Source organism: Corvus brachyrhynchos, unplaced genomic scaffold (assembly GCF_000691975.1).
Source record: "Corvus brachyrhynchos isolate BGI_N302 unplaced genomic scaffold, ASM69197v1 scaffold60, whole genome shotgun sequence".
Lineage (NCBI taxonomy): Eukaryota > Metazoa > Chordata > Aves > Passeriformes > Corvidae > Corvus > Corvus brachyrhynchos.
Genome location: NW_008236767.1, coordinates 846,736 through 871,474, shown reverse-complemented (window position 1 = coordinate 871,474; position 24,739 = coordinate 846,736). Strand labels below are relative to the sequence as shown.

At 40.9% G+C, this 24,739-nt stretch overlaps 1 protein-coding gene across 1 annotated transcript in view; it reads left to right on the top strand.

The window, feature by feature from the left end:
* Window positions 1–4,478: 4,478 nt before the first annotated feature.
* The window catches only part of GAREM1 (GRB2 associated regulator of MAPK1 subtype 1), an 80,837-nt gene continuing 60,576 nt past the window's right edge, over window positions 4,479–24,739 (top strand). Inside the window, exons 1-2 of the mRNA XM_017727395.1 lie at window positions 4,479–4,496; window positions 4,658–4,829. Of these exons, the coding sequence (XP_017582884.1) occupies window positions 4,479–4,496; window positions 4,658–4,829 (190 nt within the window). The remainder of the gene's footprint in view (window positions 4,497–4,657; window positions 4,830–24,739) is intronic.

Below are 24,739 nucleotides of genomic sequence, written 5' to 3'. Positions count from 1 at the left end.
TAAATAAAAACGTGTGTGTCTTTAGAAAGTAAGCACTGGCAACAGCTTGCAGAGAGGTCTCTTTTCAAAAGAAATGAGCTTCTTTCTGTGCTGCAGCATAGACATATATAAACTCAGTCCCTGCATGTAGCTGACCTCTGTTTTCTCACCTGGTTCTTAAAAACTGCAGGTGAAAACAGAATTTCGTGTCTGAATTTGTGGATGGGGGTATCATGTCCCTCCTCCATCAGTCTTGCTACAGTTGTTAGCTGTTAATTTGAAATTGGAGTGTTTACAATGACAGAATCAAGATTTGCCAAATGTGGATGGTCCGGTTTTGTAACTGGAAAGAATTATTAAAGTAGTATTGGCATTTAATGTAGGTAGTATTTAATAAGCATGGGACTCTAAATGAAGCAATTAACTTTTTTTTTTATGACTGTATCAACATGTGAATGATTTTACTTTCCTGGTCAGCATTTCCCCTGCAACTACCCTTCAACAAGGATGTTGTTGACAATATTAGAGGGTTTTAGGAATTGTACAGAAATGGGTCATGCAATTAAAAAATGATAGTGAATCTGATTTGCAGTGAACACCTATTGCAGTGAACACCTATTGCAATGCTACTTCAGTGGTGCTGAGCGAAGTACCCAGATACTGATTGTGGTCAGAGTGCTTGTGGGAGATCAGCTTGTGTTGGAACATACTGGTTGCATTTTCAGTTCCGAGGTGTGATGCTTTTCATCTCGGGCAAGGATGGGTGTTGACACTTTATTTAGGGTTTAGGAGCTGCTAGTGAATCATGGGTGTCTTAGTCTTGGGCATTATTATGAATAAACTTGACTCATATTTTGGAAGGAGGTAGGCAACTTGGGGAAGGGTGGGGAATTGAATGTGGTAGTTCATTGCTTCTCTTGACTTTTATTTGGGGGGGTTAAAAGACCAGCACAAGTATTTGCCTGTAGATTCTTTGTAGTGGTTTAATTATACTGCAGGCATGTGGGGCAGGGAGGAGAGGGTGAAAAGATAGAGCAGCTAATCCACACTGGATCATAAGAGACAAAACTGTTACTAAAGATGAGTGGCCTGTGTTCTCTGTTTTCTCATGGCGTCTTATTTTTATGTGAGCAGCAGCGTAGGAGTGTGTTGAATAGGTGAGAACCGAGTTGCGTAGCTGGTGAATGTGAGGGCTGCCGAGTTCTCTCCCACACGGCTAAAATGTGATTAATGGAAGGCTTGCATAACTTACGTTACTGCAGTGGGGGGGTGGGATCAGATTGAATGTGTGTGGCTGTTTTGCAAGGTATGGTTGGCTGAGAAAAGTGTGAAGGCCTGGCTAAGTCTGGCCTGGGTTGGGCTGGGACAGGAGTTGTGTAGCAAGGGTCAGTCAGAGGTGCCTCCAGCCTCGAAGGTCCTCCCCTCCAAGAAGAAGCCACTTTAAAATCACTGAGCAAGTCTTATGGGGGAGACAGAGTAGAAGAAAAGGGAAGACAGAAGTGAGTTGCTTTGTTGTCCTCAGTCGCATTTTCCTCACATAGCATGGAGGCCATGATTAGCCAGGTGTTTCTGAGAGTCCAATAATCCCTTGGTGACAAGGAGCCTCTTCCTGTTAAGCAAACCCCAGGAATCTGTCTCACCTATGGTTAGGAAAGATCAGGGCTTGGTAAGAACAGGCCCTTTGTTAAGGAGCCACAGGGAATGTCACCTCCCTGTCACACCTGCTTCACCTTGTCTCCTCCAGTCTCCTGTGGCAAAGCACAAAATTCGTTTCCGATGTAATCAGTTGCAGCAAATAATTTGTGTAATGAGAATTGTGGTTTCCAAGGTTCTGTTTAAAGAAATACAGCTCCTTCCCGCTCCAGACTCAATTACATAGTCACTCTTGGACCTGCCTTACTAATCTCTTTTTACACTCACCTGTCCCACCCAGTTTTAGTGGAGCAACCACTTAAACAGATCGCAGCATGTGAGCCATGGCTAGAAACACCTTTTCATAATGGGTGTCTTTATTTTCCTGAGAATATCTTCCTCAGATTCTTCGAGGGTGACCCATACTGTAATTATTTCCCTGCAATCCTGGATGTAGAGTACAGCCTCCCTTGAAGTTTTCTGGGTATTCCGAAATTATACCTACAGATTGTAAGGCAGAAAAAAAGCATACTGGAAATGCTTTGTAATTTATTCCAAATTTGTTCACCACTGTCAGTGAAACTAGTAAAATACTAGGTCTTCCCTTAAGTATCCTTGGTTTGATTTTGTTGTGGGACAGAATAATTACTTGTTGCCACAGATTATAGGAAGCATGAGTGTAACTCTCAAAACTGAAACATGAGTTTCAAAGAACACCACTTATTATTATTCTTATTGTTGTTGTTATTATTATTATTACTGTTATTATTGTTATTATTATTGTGCTCTCCCTCAAAATTGTAAAGCTCTGCAGCAAGCTGAAGGTAATTTTTATACATATTAGATGTTGCTCTGTGAGCAGAAAACAGGAGATGCCCGAGAGCTGATAATTTGCTAAAAATTAGCAGATGCATAATTCTTTCAGCAAATATATCTGAATTTCTTTCAAGATATGGATGGGACCAAAGAGTTCTCATGAAGCACCATGCATGGCAATTTTGCCACTCTTCCCGAGGCTTTACAAGATCACTTATCCCAGTGTGCTGTGGGTGGAGGGGTGGTGCTTCCCAGGGATCAGGAACTGGTGTTAAGCAGCTGTCTAGGCCGCCAAGGGATGTGGTCCAAGGAGCACCTGGAAACCAGTTCATGGAAACAGCTTGTTTACCTGGAAGTTACTGTCTGTGCTCTGGAAAAGAAGGAAACCTAGAAGCGTACCTTCATAGGAGCAAGAATAACTGGTACTAAGCATCTTTGTATATACCTTTTGACTTCTTAATTTTTACATTTTTTGTTTCTCCTCTACATTCCCATCATAGCAGTTGACCCATGGTTATAAGTTAAAGACCCAAATGTGCAAAACAGGAACGTTTTTAAGGTTTAACAGGCTATGGAACAGCATTCCCATGGAAGTCCATCTATTGGACTCTGCAGGTTGGGGCAGGTCTCTCCCTTGTTTAGCCAAATACAAGTTTCTGGAGGAAACAAGCAGAATCCTGTGGCCAAAGGGTGTAGGAGCAGATGGTCGTAATGGTCTCTTCTGATTTAAAATCTAACAGTTCTCACACACACCAGTTGTTGTGTTTTAAATCGTGTAGGAGGGTGCTTTCTGATAGAATGGGAGCATGAAATCAGGCAGGAATTGGGTGTGTAGAAGCTGCTGCCTATGATGGAAGAGTGCCTGTTGTGGGCAAAAAAAAAAAGCTTACTGGGAAATAGCTGTCCTCTGCAGAGATTGAACAGAGGAAATGTCTGCTGCCCCGGGCTGAGGAAATTCTCATTCTTCCACTGACTTTCAGGAATATCAGGACAGTGAGGAGAAAGTTCAGTTTGTTGGCATAGCTGAAGGGGGTGGGTTTTGTCCAAACTTGATTCCAGGGCTAAACTACTTGTGTTATTTTTGGCTGTAGCTGCAGAGGGCTGGTGGGAGAGAAGGAAAATGAAATTTGAAGTTTCGTTATTCTTGGCCCATGTTTAGTGCCTACTGAGTATTCCTGAACATCCAAGTGACTGCTTTAAAGACACCTTGAGAAAGGCTGCTTTTTGGTGTGCTTAATGCAGAAGGGTACTGAGCAGGACTGCAGGTGTGTGAGAGCAGTTCTGTGATGATATGCAGAACAGTTCCCTGCTCTGTGAAATTTTGTTCATATATCATGCTCGAGATGTGTAGCTGGCACATTGAGTGATCCGTCTTATGTGGCTCTTGCAATTGCTGGAAAACCAAGCAAAGCACTCTAGACCTGATCAGGCACTGCAAACCATAGAGGAGAGGAGGATGCTCTGCAGAAATGCAGAGGAGTTACTAGGGACAGGGGAAGAAAAGAGGGCTGGGTCTTGATCTCTGACTGTGTTTGGGATGGATTTGACAGATACCAGAGTACAGGAGAGTTCCTTAGAAAGGTGAGCTACACATTGTCTGGTAAGGCTTCTGGTTGAGTTTCACTCTGAGAGGGGACTTTGGTGTGTGTGAATTTTTATCTTTTTCATATATATATATATATATATATATATTCATTTCTCCTCCTTAAGTGATAGGATTAAGTTTATAGACATCTGAATGGCTAATTAAGCAAGGGCTTGCAAAGGGATAGAATGATAAAGATGAAATCTCTGTATCTGAAAGTGTGACATCCAGTTACTACTGTATGGTAGTGTGATGCTGATCTTCTAAAATATGAAAATGTGTTGGGGTTTTTTTTTTCCTTTATTTAAAGGACCTCTCAAGTATTTATATCGAGTGAGATAGGCAGACAGAAATAGAAATATGAAAAGTCTGTTTATGCAGAAAGCTGAAAAAGGAGCCCCAGAGCCACTACTCAGTAATCTGGATTGCATCTCTGTGATATTGTATGCATGGCATAATTTGCTTCATGTTTGTTTTCTGGAAGGTAAGATGCTTAAGCTGCAAAAGTGAATACTGTGTAGAGTTGAAATTTACTTAATTGAATTTTTAATTATCAAAACATCTGGAAAAAAATAAACACCAATATGAATAAAATGCATGTTAAGTTTTCCTAATTCTTCATGTAGTAAGTGTGGCTTGTTTTAGTTTTTAAAAAAACCCTACATCTGTTTTGCAGGAGAAACTGTAGAAGGTCTTCGGGAGAGCGATTATCTTCTGATACATTCGTGTCGGCAGTGGACAACAATCACAGCTCACAGTCTGGAGGAGGGTCACTACGTCATAGGGCCAAAGATAGAAATCCCTGTACATTATGCAGGTAAAGCTATTGTTCACCTGAAATACAATGCAAAAATAATGAACTGCCTACCACTTACACTGATCACTATATTTGAGAGAGTGAAGCTAAGCCTCTCATGCTGTGTCTGTGAGTTAATGTTTTAGAAATGTTACAGAGCAAGAGATACTGACTTGCTCCCAGGGCTGCTAAATAGATGTATTTCATTGAGCAGCACATTGACAGAACACGTAGCTGTGTAGAGGAATTGGTTTCAATTTGAGCATAATGAGTTGCCAGCACTTCTCATGTGTGAATTTGGAGACACAAGTGTGAAAGTTTGAAATTGCCTTGAAATGTTTGGTCAAAGATGGAATAGGTTTTACACTCAAGCTGGAGCGGATTTTCTGATATTTCCATGTTAAACACCATAATAATACTGCAATTTTAAACTAATGCTCCTCAGGAGTACCTTGTCTTTGTCTGCCTTTTCGGGTGATAGAGTAATACTGTTGTTCCAAGTAGCTGTGATCCAACTAATCCATATTTATTTTACGATTTCAAATTATTTTTACTTTCCTAGGAAATTATTTTTAATACTGTCTCCTGCTGTTTAGTGTTCTTATTCACAAGCTGAACAGAACAATAAAATGTGAGTGGGAAGTGCTTATCTTACAGCAGTAGATAGAAAACTTTTAAAAGCTGGAAAGTGTGAACTGAAAGAGACATGGCTATGAAATAAAGATGTGGGCTTAGTGGTTTAGTCTTCTGTATAACCAGTTATCAATTGAATAATGTACTTGGCTCTGCTACAGTCTCCTTTAAAACACTGTGCACTGAGGGTGTGCTGAGTTGGACAAGACCTGGCTGAATTGTTTCAGTGATGCAGTGATGCACCCTATTTCAGTGATGAAAATTACACCACTTGCCTTCTTATGCCCTGTTTCTCCTTGGAGTTCACTGCTGGAAGGTTAATTTTTCTAAGATATGTTTAAAAGCTTTGGTCTGATGGCATATAGTGTCATAATATATGCAGCTTTAAAACTCCCCGAAGTTAACCTTCTTAGCATAAACAGTTTTTAGTGCTTATGCTTAGTAACAATTTTTTTACACCTCCTGGCTGCATAAGTTCCAGTGGTGTGGACAGATAAACACTTCCTTCAAACTGAGTGCCATGTTTTAAAATTCTTACACTGATTCCTGGAAGAAGGAGAACAGAAAATAAAATGGTTATTGGCATGAAAGAAGATCTTAAGGGGTTTACTGGAGGCTTGGTTCTTAATTTTTAAAGTTAAAGATATGCTAAGCAGAGTTTCCTGATTCCTCATGCTTCCATTCATCCATATCTTAAATTTACACAGACACCAGCAAAATTAAAATCTATCCCCTGAGATATAAAAGTGTCAATGTGCTTTTCTTCCTGGCCTGTGTTAATGCAGGAAAAGAGGGTGTGTTTAGTTAGCAAAATACATTTTGCTGTCAAAGAAAGTTGCCTGCCACAAAACCCTCATTAATGAGATGAAAATATCTTAAAGTTCAGAAACTTCCACCTAGTGACAGCACTTACTGAATGCACCATGAGCTCCAGTGTTGCCTAAGGAACGTCACAAATGTGGTCTGGGCTAACTTGCAGAGCCAGAGCATGTCTGATGGGTTTGCCTACATGAAAGGAGAGCTCAATCTATGCATGTGAAGGATTAGTTAGCAAAGCACTGCAGTTTGGCACTTGGGTGCTAACATGAATGCAATTAGAAGTGTCTTCCATGCCCTAACGATTAACTTGTGCTGCTGTGGAGTAGCATACAGAAATCCATGAGCTAACACTGAGTGCTTTCAGTGCTGCCCTGTGCAGTGCCTCACATTCACTGCTCCTGGGATCCAGAACCCCCTCTGGAGAGGCCAGGTTGCCTAAGCCAGCTTGCTGGGCTGGGTGCTGACCTGGATTATAGGACTGACTTTTTGCATGGTTAAACTTTAAACTTCTGTCCGCTAAGATGTACTGGCTACCAGAATAACCCTTAGAGATGGAACATAAGAGTTCATTGAAATTACTTTCTAGGTTTGTTTTGGCTTTAATAGAATACCTTTTTTTTTTTAATCCCCAGAAGAATTTCAATGTCACAAATTGCAATATTATTTTGGTTGTAACAGTTGAGCAGGAAGAGACACTGAAACTGATTTTGTTTTCCTGAGATTATGGCTTAAGTACCACAAAGTCATCACTTGTATATATAAATATGAGCATAAAATAAATCTTATTTTGCTACTCGCTAAATCAGATTTTGATACACTTATTAAACAATACAACAAATACAAAACAATACAATAAAGCTTTACTAAAGAAGGGAAATGCTGTATTTTGCATTTAAGTGAAATTATATTAACAGAACCTGAGTGAAATTGCTACCCTGGTTGTTTCTTTTGGTGATGGCAGACATGGTTAATTTTTGCTATTAAAGATCATATGTGACAGCTGTTAGTGTAACCATTCTCTCTTGAATATTCTCTCTTTAATGTGCATCAAGTTAAATTTTCATGTAATTAAAACCAAGTAACTAATGTGTTTCTGGCTCTTAAAACAATAGAAATCTTCATGTGCATATAGAATGGAGAGCATATCAAAATTAATGTCCTGATAGTGTCCTGTGAAAGAACAGTTTTCACAAGAATCCAAGGTAAACCATCACAGCAGATGGACATTCTTTTGGTGTCCTTTGCTTTCCTCAGATACACAATTCACATTTGATATTTACAGGAAGGTCTTATCAGCTCTCTGTCTGAACTAGTTTTGTTTCGTTCCTGGTACTCTGATATCCTTAATACCTGGATTTCTCCTCTAAAAGCAAATGTGTATTACTGATACCCTCCAGCTGATGTTAAATATTACTGTTACATTTTGCTTAGGCAGCACGGTAACCTTTACCTTGATAAATGTCTCCCCTGGTAGCCTCTGGAAAACGCTGGTTTATGATCTGAATTTGGAAGATACACAGGGAATGTTGGTACCTTGCAGAATTACACTTTGCCGTGCTGCTGCTTGCCAAGGAGGATACTTTCATTCTTCTGCAGAGGTTCTGCATAGGAAGATGTGTCCCAGGGATATGCTGGTGACCACATCTCAGATGTATTCTGTGATAACTGAAAGACACTCTCTCAGAGTTTTAATACTGCAACCTTCAGCCGTTGTCTGACTCTTCTTGCATTACCTTCTAGGACTCTACAGCTCAAAACTATCTAAAGCTTTTTGAGGATGCATCAGCTCAAGCTGCAGAGGTGTTCTGCTCTGACTGTAAATGGTTCTGTCTGTTGCAAATGCCTGTGCTACGTGGCCACAGTTGTTTATGTATGCAGATTATTGATGTGAAAGTGGTTGATCAAGTTGGATGTGGTTGCTTAAAACCTGCTGTACAGGAAAAGTGGCACAGAAGGCTGTGGAGTGTGTGCATACCCCCACCTACACAGTGCATTCTTTTCTTTCAAAGGCCATGCTAGTGTTGGTGAGTGCATGCAATGAAAGGAAAAAGTACTTTGGGATGGGTTGGCAGCATTTAGGTAATTTTGCCCCAAATATGCACTCCCACGTTTAATCAAATCATTACAGGACTTTTAATGTTGGGGGTTTTTAGGGCCTTATCACTGTTGTTGGAACTGATGGTTCATTTTCTTAACTGTCTGTTTGGTTTTTTCCATTCTGAGAGGAAAACTGTTACTCTGAGATTACATTAAAAAAACCCCAAACATACGAATGTAAAAATCCTTTTCTTTTTTTGTAATTGTCTACTCAGTTTTGCCCAGAGTTAGGAAGGAATCCCTCTTTTGTCTCTGCTGCCACCTGTGTGCACATAGGAGGCAACTAATAACAAAAATACTTCTATAAAGATATTAGAAAGTAACACCCTATTCCAGGGTGTGCCACACCGTAACACATCCGGGCTGTTGAAAATATTCCTGTGAACTCACGCCTCCCTTCCACAGAGTGCAGGTGTGGAACTGCTAATACAGAGTAATCACTGATGCCCTGGTCTGCTTGCTTACCTAAGTGTGCTGATAGCTTTCTTAATGCCTTTTAAATGAGGAAATATAAAACCTTGTCATGTGAACCTTCCCCAGGTGGGGTGTTGGATGGAATGAGTCAGAAGGCCCTTCTCTGCTGTTGGAACTGGTGTACAACAAACACCTTACTGAAACCTGTTCCTACTGGTTTGATTTGTTAATCACGGAGTGGTGCCTGATGGGCCTGTTCCTCCCCGTGCCCTGCTAGCATGGAGGAAGACGCTCTCTGCAGGTCTTCTCAGGAGCGAACTTGCCTTGGCAGCAGGACAGCTCCCTGACATTTGGCAACATGCAGTTGCAGAAGTTTCTCTCTCAGGTCCATGGCTGCCTCCAAGGCACAGTTTCGCGATCCCTGTAGGCCTATTGCTATCCACTCTGGAATAGCCATCCCCTGGACACTGAGGGAGGAGAGCATGGTGTGAATTAGGCATCTCCCAGTTGTCTTGAGATGATGACAGCAACAGCAGCTGCTGTTTCTCATTAGCCACCCTGAACCTGATGCATCCAAGGTCTGGAAGAGCTCCGATTTTTCCTTCGGTAATGCTGAGCACTCTTAGATGTTTCTAGTGTGTTGGGTCTTCTGTAAATTTGCTGTAGAGCTCTCTTCCTGGCCCGGGGGAGAAGAAAAAACATTAGAGTGGCACACATCCTTTGCTTGTCAGCATTATGGTATCTGCTGCCAGCTTGTGTTACTTCGGGGACAAAGTGGGAGCCTGCTTAAGTTCAATTCAGACTCTCCACTCCCTCAGATGCAATTTAATGCTGTCTGCTGATCAGGGAAGGTGGTGCTGGACAAAGAGCGTTTTGTCCAAAGCTTTGCATCCTTGAGAAGAGCGAGTGGTGCCAGGGAAAGCTATGCCTGCTCTTCTGAGTGAGTTGAGCAGCACAGCTCTGATGGGGTAATTTTAAGTTCAAAGAGGTGTGTGAGATCTAAGGCAGGGAGGGACACACTGCTCTGGAGTAGAGAACTTAGGTGAGTCCTTTCCAGCCAACAGGCACACCACTCCCTGATACAAAATGTTTTGTACTCTGATTTGTGTTTTGCTTTGAACTTACCCTGGCACCGAGCTATCACATAGTTCTCCTGAGGCTTTCGTGCTCTACAGCTGAGTATCACTTCCTAGAGAGCAGAGCCCGAATGCTGTGCGCTTGAGAGAGGCAGGCTGCCATGTGTATGTGGGCTTGTAAATGATTAATGAATGGATATCCTCAGAAGAAAAACCAAGAAAACAACCTACACACACATTTAACCCACCCAGTACCCAAGTTTCGTTTTGTTTTTTTCTTTCTTTTCTTGAAAAGGATTGTACATCTGAAAAGAAACTGGAGGTTTGAAAACTTTTCTTCACAAGTTCTTCTAATAAGAGAAAGCATTGCCACCAGCATATAGCCTTCATGCTTTTAAAAGAGAAATATGACTTCTGTAGTTCTGAATACTTGACTGTGGGAAGTTTCTTGAGCATTGCAACCTTTCTTTCCCCATAAACATGTAGAATAAGGTGTATTTGGTATTCATTTAAAATTGTAAAGTACTGCCTGAATATTGCAGAGAGAGAGGGCATTCACTTTATTGAACAGTTTGTGCCTCCTCAACTCTGAAATCAGTAATGTCTGTAACACTTGTAATTGCCCATATAGCATCATTACATGCTTTTCTGGAAGTGTTTATGCTTTAAAATATATTTATTGACTTGATTTTAGTTTGTTGCTACCTCATTTTCCCCACAAAGACTTAGTGTTTTTTATTCTAGGAAATCACAGCTTTGTAGTCTGGAAATTCTTCATATTCCTGATTTCTCAAACCTGTCGCCTTGAAAAACTGGATGAACTCTTATATACAAGCAAATATCCATATTCCTCTTTTTTCTTCCTCGAAGAGTTACCTTCAACAAGTTGTCAGACCTTCCCATGGTCCTGTCTGTTTGTTACTTCACTTTCTGTACCCATTTGAATTTTGGCAAACATGTCTCCATTGATCTACAGTGCAGTATCAAAATGCAGTCAATGAGATTGCTGGCAAAAATTGCTTATTTCTTTTGCATCTCTGGGTGCACTTGTTCTTCCTGTTCTTTCATCTCCCCCTATTAGCCAGCCTGGTGAAGTAGCAGCTTTTTACCTAATTTTAATGAAATATTCCCCGTTTATCAGATAACGTGTTGGAGAATCTCATCTACTTTGCATTTTGTTTTATAACTGCTAAGGAAAGTATACATATGTCTTCCCTTTTCTCACCCCCCTCCCCCCTTCTTGTAGAGTTGTGTGCTGACAGCTTCCCAAAATGGAAGCTATGGATCAGCAATACCTTTTCAGTGTGGAGAGATGATTCGAATTTAGCGTCGAGTGAAACGACGCTGTGCAATTCTTCATCAGGTTGCACTGATGAAGAATTCACTTCATCAAGAATCTTTCACTTGAATTCATCTCTCTGGACTCAGCCAGACTTTTTTGCAGTGTCTAGTTTCCCTGAAGTTACCATTCTCATGAGTTAAAATCAGCAGACTGTGAAACTTTCTTTCTTTGCACATATACAACCTTATGTCTATGGGAGATTTCTGGTATCCCCTACAGAACTTGTAGAATTTGCTTGATGTTCCGTTTGGTGGGTGGTTATATCAAAGTTTGGATCCAGCTTTCTAAAGATACCATGTTCAACACTCCTTTAGTTCAAATTTACCTTTCAGATATTTCAGATGGGCCAGACTGGAAAACTGGAACTGCGGTAAGAGTCTGCAGCCCTCAAAGACTGTTGCTCTTTGATGTAATGAGAAAAGTAGGATCAGTTCACAGGGTAGTAATATTCCAAGTAATGGAGGAAAAGTCTGACTGTGTTCCAGAAGTTCATGGAAAGAAAATACTTGCATTTTCTGTCTTGCTTTCTAACCTGGAGTAAGGGTCTGTGGTTTGTAGACACCAATTCTGCTATAAAATATGCTTGGTTTCATGGGATTTGCTTGGTACCTTAAAGGGTACCTTAAAACCTTGTGATGACAGTGATATTTTTCAATCCTATTACAGTGAGCTACTAAGTGGGAAGAACTGTATCCTTTTAGATACAGCTGTCTTGCTCTCCTCTACCTTGACTTCAGCACAAGTATAATCTTATGCTTGTTTTAAAAAGAAAACCCCTAAGATTTGCTTCAGCATTGAATTTGTTTTATTTGTGAGAAAGGAAGTAGGAAGAGAGAGGGAAAACTTGCAGCTTTTACAACTGATGGCTCGGAGTATCACATGTTCCTCTCAGACTTCCACAGCTCTTGGCTGTTACTCAAAGTCTGCAAACTTGAAAGTTGCTGAAATTCAGCTGTGACCTTACAAGCATTCACTGTAAGGTGGTGGTTGGTTTTTTTGTTTCATTTTGTTTGCTTGTTTCAGATGTCCATGGGCAGCAAAAAAGCCTATTGGAGCTGCATCAATTAGGAAAAAGTTCTAGAGGCTCATACAAAAGAAATTAACTGGGGAGGATGACTTTTTGAAAGATTGCAATTGAGGGAAGGGTGGAATAGCAGCCAGGAAACTGGTTCCCAGAAGACTGGGAGATGGCCTGAATCACACGGGATTTGCTTGGCATTGCTTGAATTACTTTGCCTTAGCTCTTGCCTGGTACAGTGGAGTGCTGGGCTCATTTGCATGCTGCTGGAAAGACTTAAGTGCTTGGGAGGGGGTCTTAAAAGCTGCCTAACTTAACCACTGGGAAGCTGAGAGAAAAAGGCTGATCCCCACTGGGAATCTGAGGTGTATTCAGGGCTGCACTCAAGGCTCCAGTCTGATCCCTCATTTCTAATGATTTGAAGCTATCCGAAGCACTAGCTACAAGGAAATTGAAAATGTGGCTCCTGAGTTCCCAAGAGACAGCTGTTCTCCTTTTTCATGAGGTCTAACTTCAGAATTCAAAAGGGAGGAGTTGTATGAGCACTACAGCCTACCCAGCTGGTGAGCTGCTGCCAGCAAGGCTGGGGCAGAGAAACAGTGCCTGTTTCTAGGCACTGAGCAAGGCATGAATAAAGTGAGAAGCTGCTTCACCCCTTGCCTACCATGACAGGCCCACAGAAAACCATACAGTTAAAAGTCTTTAAGGACCGTTAAGAACCTCAAAGTGGGTCTCTTAACCTGTGGTCTGTAATTGCAATCTGGAACTTCACACCAGTTTTCCTAAAGTAGGAATTTCACAATTTTAATATCACCCATCTGGCCTTGAACTTATCCCTTGATGGGAGAAAAGAATAAAGAGAAGGGAGTTGTAAAGGCTATGTTTAATCAGTTAAAAAATATGCTTTCCCTTCTGTGCAAACTTGGGGGAAGAATTTTTATTAAATTCTGAAAAATGGTATATTTTGAGTTGATGGTTCATATGGGTGATGATGCCTTTTATTAATCTCTTATGTAACACTGCATGAATTTTCATACAGAGTACCAGGTGCAGAAGAGAGCAAGCACATGTGACTGCTAGGAATGAAGCAGTCACCAGTGCAACTATCCCATGACTCTTACCTGGATCATTGTTCATGCTAGTAGCAGGTGAAGACTCTTGCAAAGAAGTACAGTCCTTAATGCTTGGGGAATTTGGTTATGGGCTACCGCACACTTCTTTTCATTTGGTGGATTCTTCTGCTTTTGGCTTCACTTCGTTTCAAGTTCATCCCCACTTTTTCCTTTAGAGACATTATGACTTGTTAGATGAACTAAATCTGCATGGGAATTTGTGAGGGAAGAAATTGCCATGAGCTTTCTATAATTAGTCTATCAAATCTCTTTCAGACAGACTGTCCCTTTTCCTTCTGGGGGCTGGAGGGGGAACTGTTACAACTGAGCCAACATGGCAAACAAGCAAGGCAAAAATTATTGATGTCTTTTCCTTCTGTAAATACAGAACCCAGCTGGCAGGAATGTAGAGCAGGAGTTTTGATAGGTCATGTGTGTTTAGGGAGGGAGCTGCAGAGAAATCTGTCTCACAGGATGGCGTCATCCTGTGAATTTTTGGATGCCTAATCATTTTAATAGTGGACCGAAGGTATGTTGCCATGTGAACAAGTCATCATGTCACCATGGCAACCGGCTGGATTGCAGCACCGCTCCGAGGACTGGACTTTTTTTTTTTTTTTCCCCTTTTTTTTTCTGCTGGTGTGGCAGTATTTGCTGCTCAAAACAACTGATAGGAAGTGTGGTAGGAATTCTTCGGTCAGCATCCTCCCTATGGAAACCGGCACACTTCATGTCTGGGAACGAGAGCTGGTCACGTCAGTGCTGCCAATTAAAGCAACTGACATCACTGATGTCCTAAGCTTTGACTGAACTACTGTACCAATTGGTGCCAATAGGAAAATAAAACCGTGCTATTTAAGTCATGTATAACTGTTTATATTGAGAATGTAATTTGTGTGTTTAATTTAGCCTGTGATCCAAGTCAGTGATTCTGCTGTGTCAGGGAAAGGCACTTCTGTGAGCTTTGAAAGTTAAAGAAGTGGAAAAACTGGCTCTTTCCTCTGTCATGGGCTGTTGTGCAGAGCTTTTCTGTTCTCAGTTGGCAGAGATGGACTGGTTTCAGTGGTGGGGGGGAAGCTATAAACACTAATAGCAAAGGTGACCATTATTACCTGGATAGGAGGAACAAGGGTATTTAACTTCTTGCTCTGAAGGACCTGTGCAACAGAGAGAAACTGAAAGCCTGTACTTACTTTCTCGCAGCTTTATGTACAGACATGAAGCTCTGTATTCCATTCATTCCCTCTACTGCAGGTGAGACTCAACTCTTCTGGTGAACCCAAGTGTTCAGTTTGACCCCAAAAGCAGGTGGAGCAGGGGCAAAGAAGGAAATCATTGTACGCTGTAAGAGGGCTTTCATAAATGTCCTCAAACTAAGAACGCCAGGCTGCTGAGCCACCTGTCACAAAATCTACAGCACTGACAGATGCTACTGTCATCTTGGATGGTTGATAGCCTATGTAGAGTAAGAAAGACCTTTTAAATCAATGTGTTAAGAAGGTTATATTTTTCAGGGGAGGCACCTTCACATCATGCTCTTTAAATATTTGTCACTGGTTCAACCTTTCCGGTTCATCTCACATGAGTCCTGTATTGCAGTGGACTGGGAGTAGCCAGCCAAGGCTGGCTGGCTGCATTTGAGTGGCTGAAATAATTCAAGCTGGCTGCATCTATTCATTGTTGCCTTGTTTCATGGCACTCACCTGATTCTTCTTTTGCTGTGTGTGGACCAGCTCATCATGTGAAAGGTCCCATTTTTATTATGATGGCTGCACACGTGCTCAAAAAGGAAGAGGGATGTGTGAGTAGGATGCAAGATCACACCTGAAGATCTTCATCAAAATGATGGGAAGTGCATTTGTTGTGTGCTGCCAGAATAATTGTTTGTGTATTTTAATTTTTTTAACAATTAGTAACCTTTTGAGCATAGGCAAGTGTGAGCTATGTGTCTGTGGAGGAGAAAGCTTTCTCCAATCAGTACTTTTGCTGAACACTGTCTCTGATAAAATGCCGCATGGGCCTCTGCATTTCCAGACTCAAAAAGCAAAGTCTGTGTAGACCAAGTGGGATCACTGTGAAGCTTGATGGGGAAAGTGAAACAGGGGTGAGATGGATGGGCAGGGTAACTTGAATAATCCAGTTCTTTAGCTACTATGTCTCTGCTAAATTAATTACTAGGATTCAAAGTATGTAGGAGAATTTGCTACACAAATGGCACTGCCAAAAATAGAAGAAAAACAAAGTAGTACTGCATTAGATTCATGGATCATAGCTGAGAGATCTGTACAAGTGTGACTTAGAAACCCAGAACCAACTGCTGGGAAGGATGTGTCCCTCAGAGTCAGTGTAGGAGAGGAGCTACAGCATATCCTGGGGTGTGGGATGAGAAATACCCTGAGTAGGAATGAAGTTGCTGTATGATATTAATTCAGCTTTAGGCTTCACTAGACACTGTGGGATGCTGGATGGGGGAAATGGTCAGTACCTGTAACTGTTCATGATATCAGATTTTTTTCTATGCAGTGCTGTTGAACCTTCCAAGAGGAGAGTTGCTATAGAAACATAACACGTGAATTTAGACAAACATTCTCGATAAAATCAACAGAAAACCTGAATTTGAGTTCAGACTGGTAGTGTCTTAAAACAGTATGTAAATAGAAGAGAGACTGACATTTATAATAAGATCTAGTATGCATATGTTCCTCTCTGAAAAACTACTTTATCTGAGTCTAAGAAAAGGCTGAGATGGACTCGAAATCCTAAGGGTTGGGTTGGTTGATTGTTTTCCCTTTTTTTCAGTTTGATTGCTGCTGACTGACCACTGTCCCACTTCAGGAAGTCTGTGGGTTACTTGTGTTTGTCTCTTGGTGTGTCAGTACACACACTGTTAGACACACAAAGGTGTCAAAGGATCCGATGGATCTAGTGGATCCAAAGGTCTCCAGGAGCTGCTCTAGGTAGCTGGCTGTGAGCAGATGTGCTTGTGCTGCCTTCCTAAGCTGGGAGCAAAGTGCACAGACTTCTTAATGGCAGACAGGCTTGGCTGATCTTGTCATCTTATGTTCCTGTAGTCATCCTGGTGGCTGAGGGAGTGTTAGGGCAGTAGCAGGGAGGAAGAGGAGTGAGGGGGAAGTGCTGGTGGAGGGGGGGAAGTAGGGGACAATAGCAGCAGCAGCATGGGTGGCGGTGGATGGCAGGAGGAGGAAGAGATGTAGGGACAAGGGCTCCCCACTGGGAGGTCAGGAAACACCAGCCTGGCAAGGATGAGGTGTTCTGCCAACCCTGCTGTGGAATCAGGGCTCCCCTGTCAAACTGGTAACTTGCTCTGAGCCCCGAGTGGCTCTCAATATTCTGCTTATGAAAATTTCTGGTGCCATTTTAACAAAAAGTTGCTTTGCTAATCTGCATTTCTGGTTAAAATTCTAATGACTAGAATTAGTCTGTTTAGAAGAAAGAGACATATGGCAAGCAAATGGCCCTTTTTAATGAGCTTCCCACTCAGCAGTTGGCTGCTCATCCAGTTTGTGTGTGGCACAGTCTTAGAGCAGTATCTTCTTGCCAGATTAAAAAAAACAATTAAAATCCTACAACCTTTTGGTGAGTTTCCTCTCAGGAAGTGGGGTGGGGAACATTATAATGTATTAGAGAAAGACAAAACATCACTGTAGCTTCTGCAACAATTTTTACCAAAATGGTAAGAAAATATTCCAGAACCTAGTTTAGAAAACTGGAAAGCACACAGTTCTTTACCTCTTAGTGGTGGATGGGTACCATATATGCTTTTTTAGAGCATGTGAAATTTTCAATGATAAATAAAATAAAGTAACATAATGTCTGACTTCTGAAAGTCACAGTAGTCTGAAAGGCTGTAGTAAATTAATGCAGCTGGTCTATATAATCCTGTTAAAATACTTTCAATAAATACTTGTCGGAAAATACTGTATTTGGTAGCCAGTAGTGGGTCTGGAGGATTGATGGGACCATTGTTTCTAAACTGTGGGTGCCACCAGTATGGGAGCATAAAATTTATGATGATCAGTCTCTGGTGTCAGTAATGGCTGTGTGACTGATCTAAGAGAAATCCATTGCCAAGGTGTAGCTGTGCAAGGATTCATGGAAGTAAAAACTTACGTACTTATCATTCAGCCTTATGACTTCAGATGAACTTGTGGTAAGGTCAGGCTGTCCTTCACCTCTTAACCTTGCCTGCTGAATTCTGTGCTACGGCAATGACTTTTAATATTGTCTCTGACATTAGTGTTTGTTCTCATGTTGGAATTAGTTTGTGTGTAGCAAAGGGAGAATACCTCATGCTCTGTCACCTTGCTGCTAAACCCTTCTGAAGTTCTGCCTCGCCTGATGTGCAAGTAGCGCTGCTTTTCCTTCCTGCTCTCATTTCCAACACTTTTCCTGTCCACTCAGTGATTGAAAGTGCGAAGTACTTTGCCACCCAACCTCTGTGTGCATTTGAGGCTACCCAACCCTCAGCTGAAGAGAGAGGGCTGCTTGAGCAGTCCTTTATTTTGAGCACTGCCACTACATAGTGGGTTTGTTGGATCCTCTGTAAGAAAGAGGTTGGTTAAGTACTTCTACAAGAAAAAAAGAGAGATGCATGTCAGACCTGTTTCAGTAGGACTGCCTGAAAAAAAAATGGGAGGCACTGGAGTTCCCTGGGGTGGTAGCAGTAGCAGTAGTGTGCACCTAACTCTTCACCTGGTGCTATTTACTTTGCCTTTAGTTGCCATGGCTAAAATCCTTGTGGCTCTTTCAGAAGAGAAAAGGAAGCTATTAGCAGCAATGACTGTACTCCTCTGGCTCTTTTGATAATGTATGAACTAGTAATTGCAACTTAAAATAACTTCTCCCAGTCCATCCCTTGGCTGCACAGTTGTTATCTAAGCAGCCTGGAAACAGAGCTGCTGCTGGCCTCAGGCACTGCCAGGTCTGGTGTCCGACAGACAGGTTTGAAATCTGGGGCCAAGCTTTTCAGCTGGCCAACATAGTCTGGGTGGTGGAGAGTTTTTGTAGATTGTTAATCTTCGGTCTTGCAGGCTTTCTTCCAACTGTGTGTGTCTAACAGGGACTCTTGGGAAGTTCTCCCTCCCCAGGCCTTGTCTGGACATGAGCCAACTGAGTGCAAATGTACAAACCTTTTCTGTGTCACATTGCTGGTGACCAATTATAGCAGCACAATATGGAGGGGGGGAGAGCGGAGGCATTTGACCCTCTGTATTTGCCAAGTCATATTATCATAGCCAGGTGTGAATAATAGCCATTCTCTCTCTCTCTCTCTCTCTCTCTCTCTCTCTCTCTCCCTCTCTCCATATATATATACACCCCCCAATATCAGATCTCACTTTGATTTGATTTCCAATGTATCTGTATACCCAAAGGCAGATTACTCCCAGCTACTTCTTTGTGTGTGAGCAGTAAAAATCATTCTGTGTGAGTGGGTTGAACTTTTTTGGGGGGAAATGTAAATATATTTTAAGGAAGGTATGATCTGATAGGCAAATAACTAAAAAAGCAATGTAGCAAAACTGCCTACCTAATTTTACCAATGGGGCTGAGTTAAACTGTATTATTTGCTGTTGGGATGCTCGTGGGCAATTTTTTTTGTTTTTAATCTAGGTATTCCATTGTAAAGTGTGAAGGGTGTGTACACTCTTATAGCATGGTGAATTAAATAGGATCATTGAGGAGCTGGCAGGTCCTGCTGACTGCAGTAAGTAGTTGACAGTTTTGTATCTGGGAAGGAACTCATAAGGTATCTAGCTTATTTCCATTGTCTTAAATTCATCTGAAAAGGGGTAAAGAAAATTTAATGCAACCCAAAAACAGGCTTCTGCACTTTCCTTCTCTGGTTCTCCAAAAACAGCCAGAAGAATTTTTTCATGTGCCATCTTCAACAAAACTATAGTACTTCAATATATTTCAGTATTTCATTTAGCTTCAGGTGTCTAATGTTACAAATTTCAAGAGCACAGAATAAAGTTGACTAATGTGTTTGAGGGAGATGGTGAAAGAAGTATGGGATGCTGTGAAATTCCTCTATGACAGGTTGCCTCAATTTGTATACAGCTGAATGGGTGTGCAAGGAAGCTGGTGTTTCCATTAGAAAGTTTCTGCAAAAGAAGTTTGTAGTCCATACTTTCCATTTTGAAAAAGCTCTTAAGGGAGTGGGGAAGGAAAGTAGAGTCCTAGAATTAGAAACTTAGTATGTGTTTAAGGCCTATGAAAATTAAATTTCTCTTCCCCAAGTTTTGAAAACCAAGCCACTATTTGAATGCTTCTGAGAGGATTGCTCTGTCCAAATCAATAGCAGGGTTATCTGCTGCCTTAATACAATACCCTTTTCAGGGTAAGAACATTTTCAGCTTCAAAAGCCTGTTGTGCTCATAAGCTGCTCTGATGGATAGGAGTTGTACTTCGTGTAAACAGAGCCCCTCACTTTGAAGGGCCTGTGTCCTAGGAACCATATGTGTGATTTATGTGCATATTTCTAGTGTTTGCATTGTGTGTGGTGATGGTGGGTATTGACTGTTTTCCATAGTTGCTGGTCCAGTCACAGTGATCCTTAGATGCATTTATAAAATAAAGTGGAGGAGAAAATAAGCATTACTGCCTGGGGCCTCCCCTTGAGCACCAGTAAGCCCTGCTCTTCCCAATCTGAATCAAAAGTTTCAGCTGTTGCCTTTTGAAAGGCAGCACTTGAGTAATACTTGATCTTGTTCGTAATTTAGTTGGATCAGTTTAAAACATATCTCTTTGTAAAGGCTTAGTTGTTTATAAAGCTGAAAACCTTGTTTGGATAGCTATTTGGAAAACTAAAATGGGGGACCTGGTTGGTAAGCATTTGCCCAAGGCTTCAGTATCATTGACTTCAAAAGAAATCAACAATAGAAACAATTTGAGCTGGTTTTGGCAGATGGGGCTTTTTGTTTCTTGCTTTCCTCAGTTGGAGGGATGATCTTGGGAATAGAGACTGAATATTTTGACTAGTATTGTTATAAATATTAGTCTCCCTTGCAGTAATTCTCTGTACTGAACAAATAAACAAAGCTGTTTTAAAAGTTTGTTCTTACATGTGAGGAACCATTAAAATTAATACAGATAGCCTCTTACCTATGTCCTCAGACAGTTTCTCCGAAATAGATTTAAAAATAAGTTTGTGTGTTGGCTTTTTACATTTAGGCTCTGCTTGTGGTACACAGCCACAACTCCATGTTGTTGCATGCTAAAACATGTTGTATCATGTCTTCTTAGGCCAGATGAGTTTCACAAGTTAATTATGCTTAAAATTAACAAATGCTATAACTCTGAAATTTGTCTTGAGTGATTGGTTTTGTTATTCCAAGGCTCAGTAACCCTTATTCTTCACCAAGTATTGTCTCCGTTTGAAATGCTCATCAGTTGTTTCCCTTGGTAATTCCTCGCTGGAGGAAAAAGTTCTTCTTCCTCTGCTGTAAGAAGAAAGTGGCTATGGGACATGGGTAATGTCAGAACTTTTGGGTAACGTTTGGAGAAGCGAAAAAGCAAATAGCATCAGGGAAAGATTAGGTGAAACTCTTCACTGGCCTCTCAGGAAAACTTTTGCAGAAGTATGTAGCATTTCCTTAATTGAGCCATTGATTTAATTTTTTACTTTTTTTTTTTTTTTTTTTTTTCAAGAGCGTGTTAAAAGTCCCAGTAATTTCAGTGGGAGCAGAGCTGGATTACTAATAAGGGCTCTTGAAAAGAGCCTCCTTCTGAGTACTTGGAAATACTTGTATTCTCTCTCTGGTATTCTACTCATACTACTATGATTCAAAAAGTGAGAAATAGAAGGAAGCAATGTGGGTGGCTTTTGGTTATTTGAACACAGTGCCCTGGATCTAGGGGTTCAATTCAGTGAGAGGAGGTAGAGGCTACAGATGGCAAGGTTTCCAAATCTTGCTCAGAGAAAACTAAGGTTCAAAAACCTTTTGTCTTAAACACTGAAGCTTGATCCAGTGGCTATAAAAGAACATCCATCTATATATACAGAAATAAATTATAGCACTATCAGTTAAATGCCCAGGGATGAATGGAGATAATGAAGATAGGAGTGTACATATATTTGTTTAGCTGATTTCATGTCAAATGTAGTTAATATGTAATGGCAGCAATAACAAAAATGTGATTCCACATTAAATTTAGTTGGTTGTAATAGCAGCAACAAAAAAATGTGTCCTTAAAAACTCGGAGCATGTAAGTAAAATTACTAATTTTAAATGCACTGAATTAGTCATTCCCAACCACACACAGCAATGGATTTATGTGTGTTGCATTTTGGGAGCACCTTTTAGGTTCCTTACTCTTGGTTGCTGTGGCTCAGAAACATCGAGAAGTGAAGAACAGTATAAATGTGTTTTCCACTGAAAAGAGCAGGTGCAAGATCATGTACAAAGTTCTTGTATTATTTAGTAAGAGCACCTCTTCTTGAAGAGTTGGACTGCAAACTCTCTGAACCATATCCAATCAAACATTTGGGAACAGATGCCTTCAACTGTTGTTTCCCCTCTCTTTCCTTCCATTGGATAAAATTGCAGACATTAAAACTAGCTGGTAGAGGTTAATACTGTATGATAACCTTTTAGTTCAAAAAAGCACAAGAACAAAAAAAAAACAAAACCCAAACAAAAAAAAAACCAAACAAAACAAAAAAAAAAACCAAAAAAACCCACATCCAAACTGTAGTAGTCAAATCTCTTTGTTTTTGTGGCCATGTACATTGGTAGGATTTTTCATCATGAATGGCACGTATACCATGCAGAAGTTAGTAACACAGTAAATGTAAAACCCCACAGTACTGTTTCCATGGATGTTTTTAAGTCTGGTGGTAGATGTTTTCTTTCTCTTTCTTCCTTTTCTACATGGGAGTTATCACTTGTAATTTGTGGAGGCCTAATAACTTCAATGTTTGACTGTTCCAGAAGGTCTGACTAATAGACATGACAAAAGTTTGTCTGCGAACAGTTACAGAAGGAAGAGTTCAGGCCAACATGGAAATGAAACTTTGGGTGTCGACACCAGTATTCTTCTAAATAGTATAAACAACCAGACAGATTATTCTTAGCAATGATTTACAAACCCACCAGAGATTTGATTGCATCCAGATTATAGTGCAACATTTCCCTCTGAGCTGCAAAGTCAGTTATTTTGTCAGTAGAGGTTGTTAGATTGCCACTATTTTTTTTCCCGTCATTTTGCACCTGTGTGTGGTATCACCTTAATGTTTTTGGCTGCTTAACAGTCTCACAGTAGCTAAAGCAAAATCAAAGTAAACATGTGAAGAACAGCTAAGAGATTGTTAAACTTGTGTAGAGATTTGGTAAATTCCCCCAAAAGAAAGAAAGCATTTCTTCTGTGTCTGGCAAATTCTTTTATTAGAATCTTTCCCCATGTGTTATCAGACTGATTTAACTGTTTGTTTGTTTATTTATTTATTTATTTACATACTTTTTTTTTCTCTGCAGATGTACTGGCTCCAGGCATTGGCGACTAACCCGCATTATATTTGTGGAGTTGATGTTTGTATTGTATTGATTGTGCTATTCCTAAATATAGCAAAGTCACTTTTAGACTGTTCTCTCGCTCTCGTTTGGCAGTTGTACAGAGATACATGATCATCTGTTAAGCACCACTGTCCTGCAAGTTCAATACCGTAGCATTTAAGTTTTGAGTAGAAGCTTTGTGATCTTGAGATCTGTGAAAAGCAGTAGTGGAAAAAATACCTTTATGCTGTGCTTGACTACGAGAATTTTGTAATTATATTTTTGAATAGCTGTTAACTGTGAGAGTAGATTTTGGGCCATTTTAAAAAGCCCTTAACATTCCCCTATTTCACTGTGCAGTTAGCAAGACCGATATATTATGTGACAAAAGCCATTATTAATTTCCTAAAAAGTTACTGGTATATGGTCTTAAAGGCTGCTTTGTGTTAGAATAAATCCTTCTCAAGTTCTGAATGGTGGCAGTAGGTTTTCTATGGTTGTTAAGTTCTGTAAGCCTTCCAGTAAGAGGTTGCTTATTGTTGTGTATCTTGCAAGGACAAGACAGTGGGGTTATCCCCGTGGTTCTTTGTGAGATGAACTGCATTATTGGCTATGAACATGCAATAAAAGCCTTGTTCTGGAGGCATCTCAGCGTTTAGGCCCAGCCAGGAGGAAAGGAAAACCTCCCAGGTGAAACAGGAAGGCAGGTGAGACTGAAGTTCCACAGGCTGGATATGTAGCAAGAAAGTGTTATAACCCATGTCTAGATAAGCTGCTCCTCTAAGATGAGAGACTCTGTATTTTTGTTTACCAGATGGTACAGGCTGAGGTGATGGAAAATGAAGGGGAATTCCTGGCTCTGGGCTGAAGTATTTGTGTGGGCTTGTGTAATAGGGACTCACAATTAAGAATAGTAACTGAACTAGCCTGATCCTGACCAGAGACCAGCTTTAAAAGTACTTGGTCTCTGGCTAGAAAGGAATATTTGTGAGAACAGTTGCAATTTGGCACTGAGTTGCAGTGTATTCACGAACACAGATGCAAAACTAGAAGAGCATCATGTAATTGCAATGGAAAATGTCTGTCCAGCCGCTAACATTTCAGAAGCAGCAGCAGCAGCTTTTGGTTACATAGTGCTGGATTCTGAATCCGTTCACGTGCCCCAGCTGTGCCTCAGCTCTGGAGTTGTCCTGTGGGCTGGAACATTGGCTCTGCAGAGGTGCCCCACTGCTGGCGTGTGGCCAGTGGTGGCCAAGTGGGACTCTGCTGCAGCACAGCAAAGTGGAACACCTGCTACAAACTCCTTGTATGCTATTTCTGTTTGGTAAACAGAATGTAAAGCACTAGAGGAAGTAGTAAAGGCAATAATTTATAATCTCCTAAATTCATGATGTAATCAGGACTCCTGCAAGAACAGATTTTGTAACCGTCTTTCCTGTTTTATTATTATTATCTTGTATTGCAAAACTCTTCCTATTATCAGATCAGTTTGTAGGTATCTGTATTCTTAGGGGCTTGGCCTTGTCTTTCATCCACAAATTGAACTGTTAATGTCCGGTGTATTTATGTTACACCCATTTGCCATTTTCAAGTTCTTTTCAGAAGGCAGTCTGCAGTTTAACATTCTTCACTGACCATACAGTATTAGAACTGTTTGGAGTCTGATTTATATAGCCTTCTTTCAAAGGAGCAGCCAGCCTAGTTCAGTTAGTTAGAGCATGGTGCGAATAACACAAAGGTTATGGATTTGATTCCTGCATGGGCCATTCACTTAAGAGTTGGACTTGATGATCCTTGTGGGTCTCTTTCAACTCAGAATATCCTATGATCTATCAACCTGGATGGTGCATTTCCTCTAAAAAAGCTTAATTCTGTAGCCTTTTCTAGTCCTTTCTTCATCCTGCT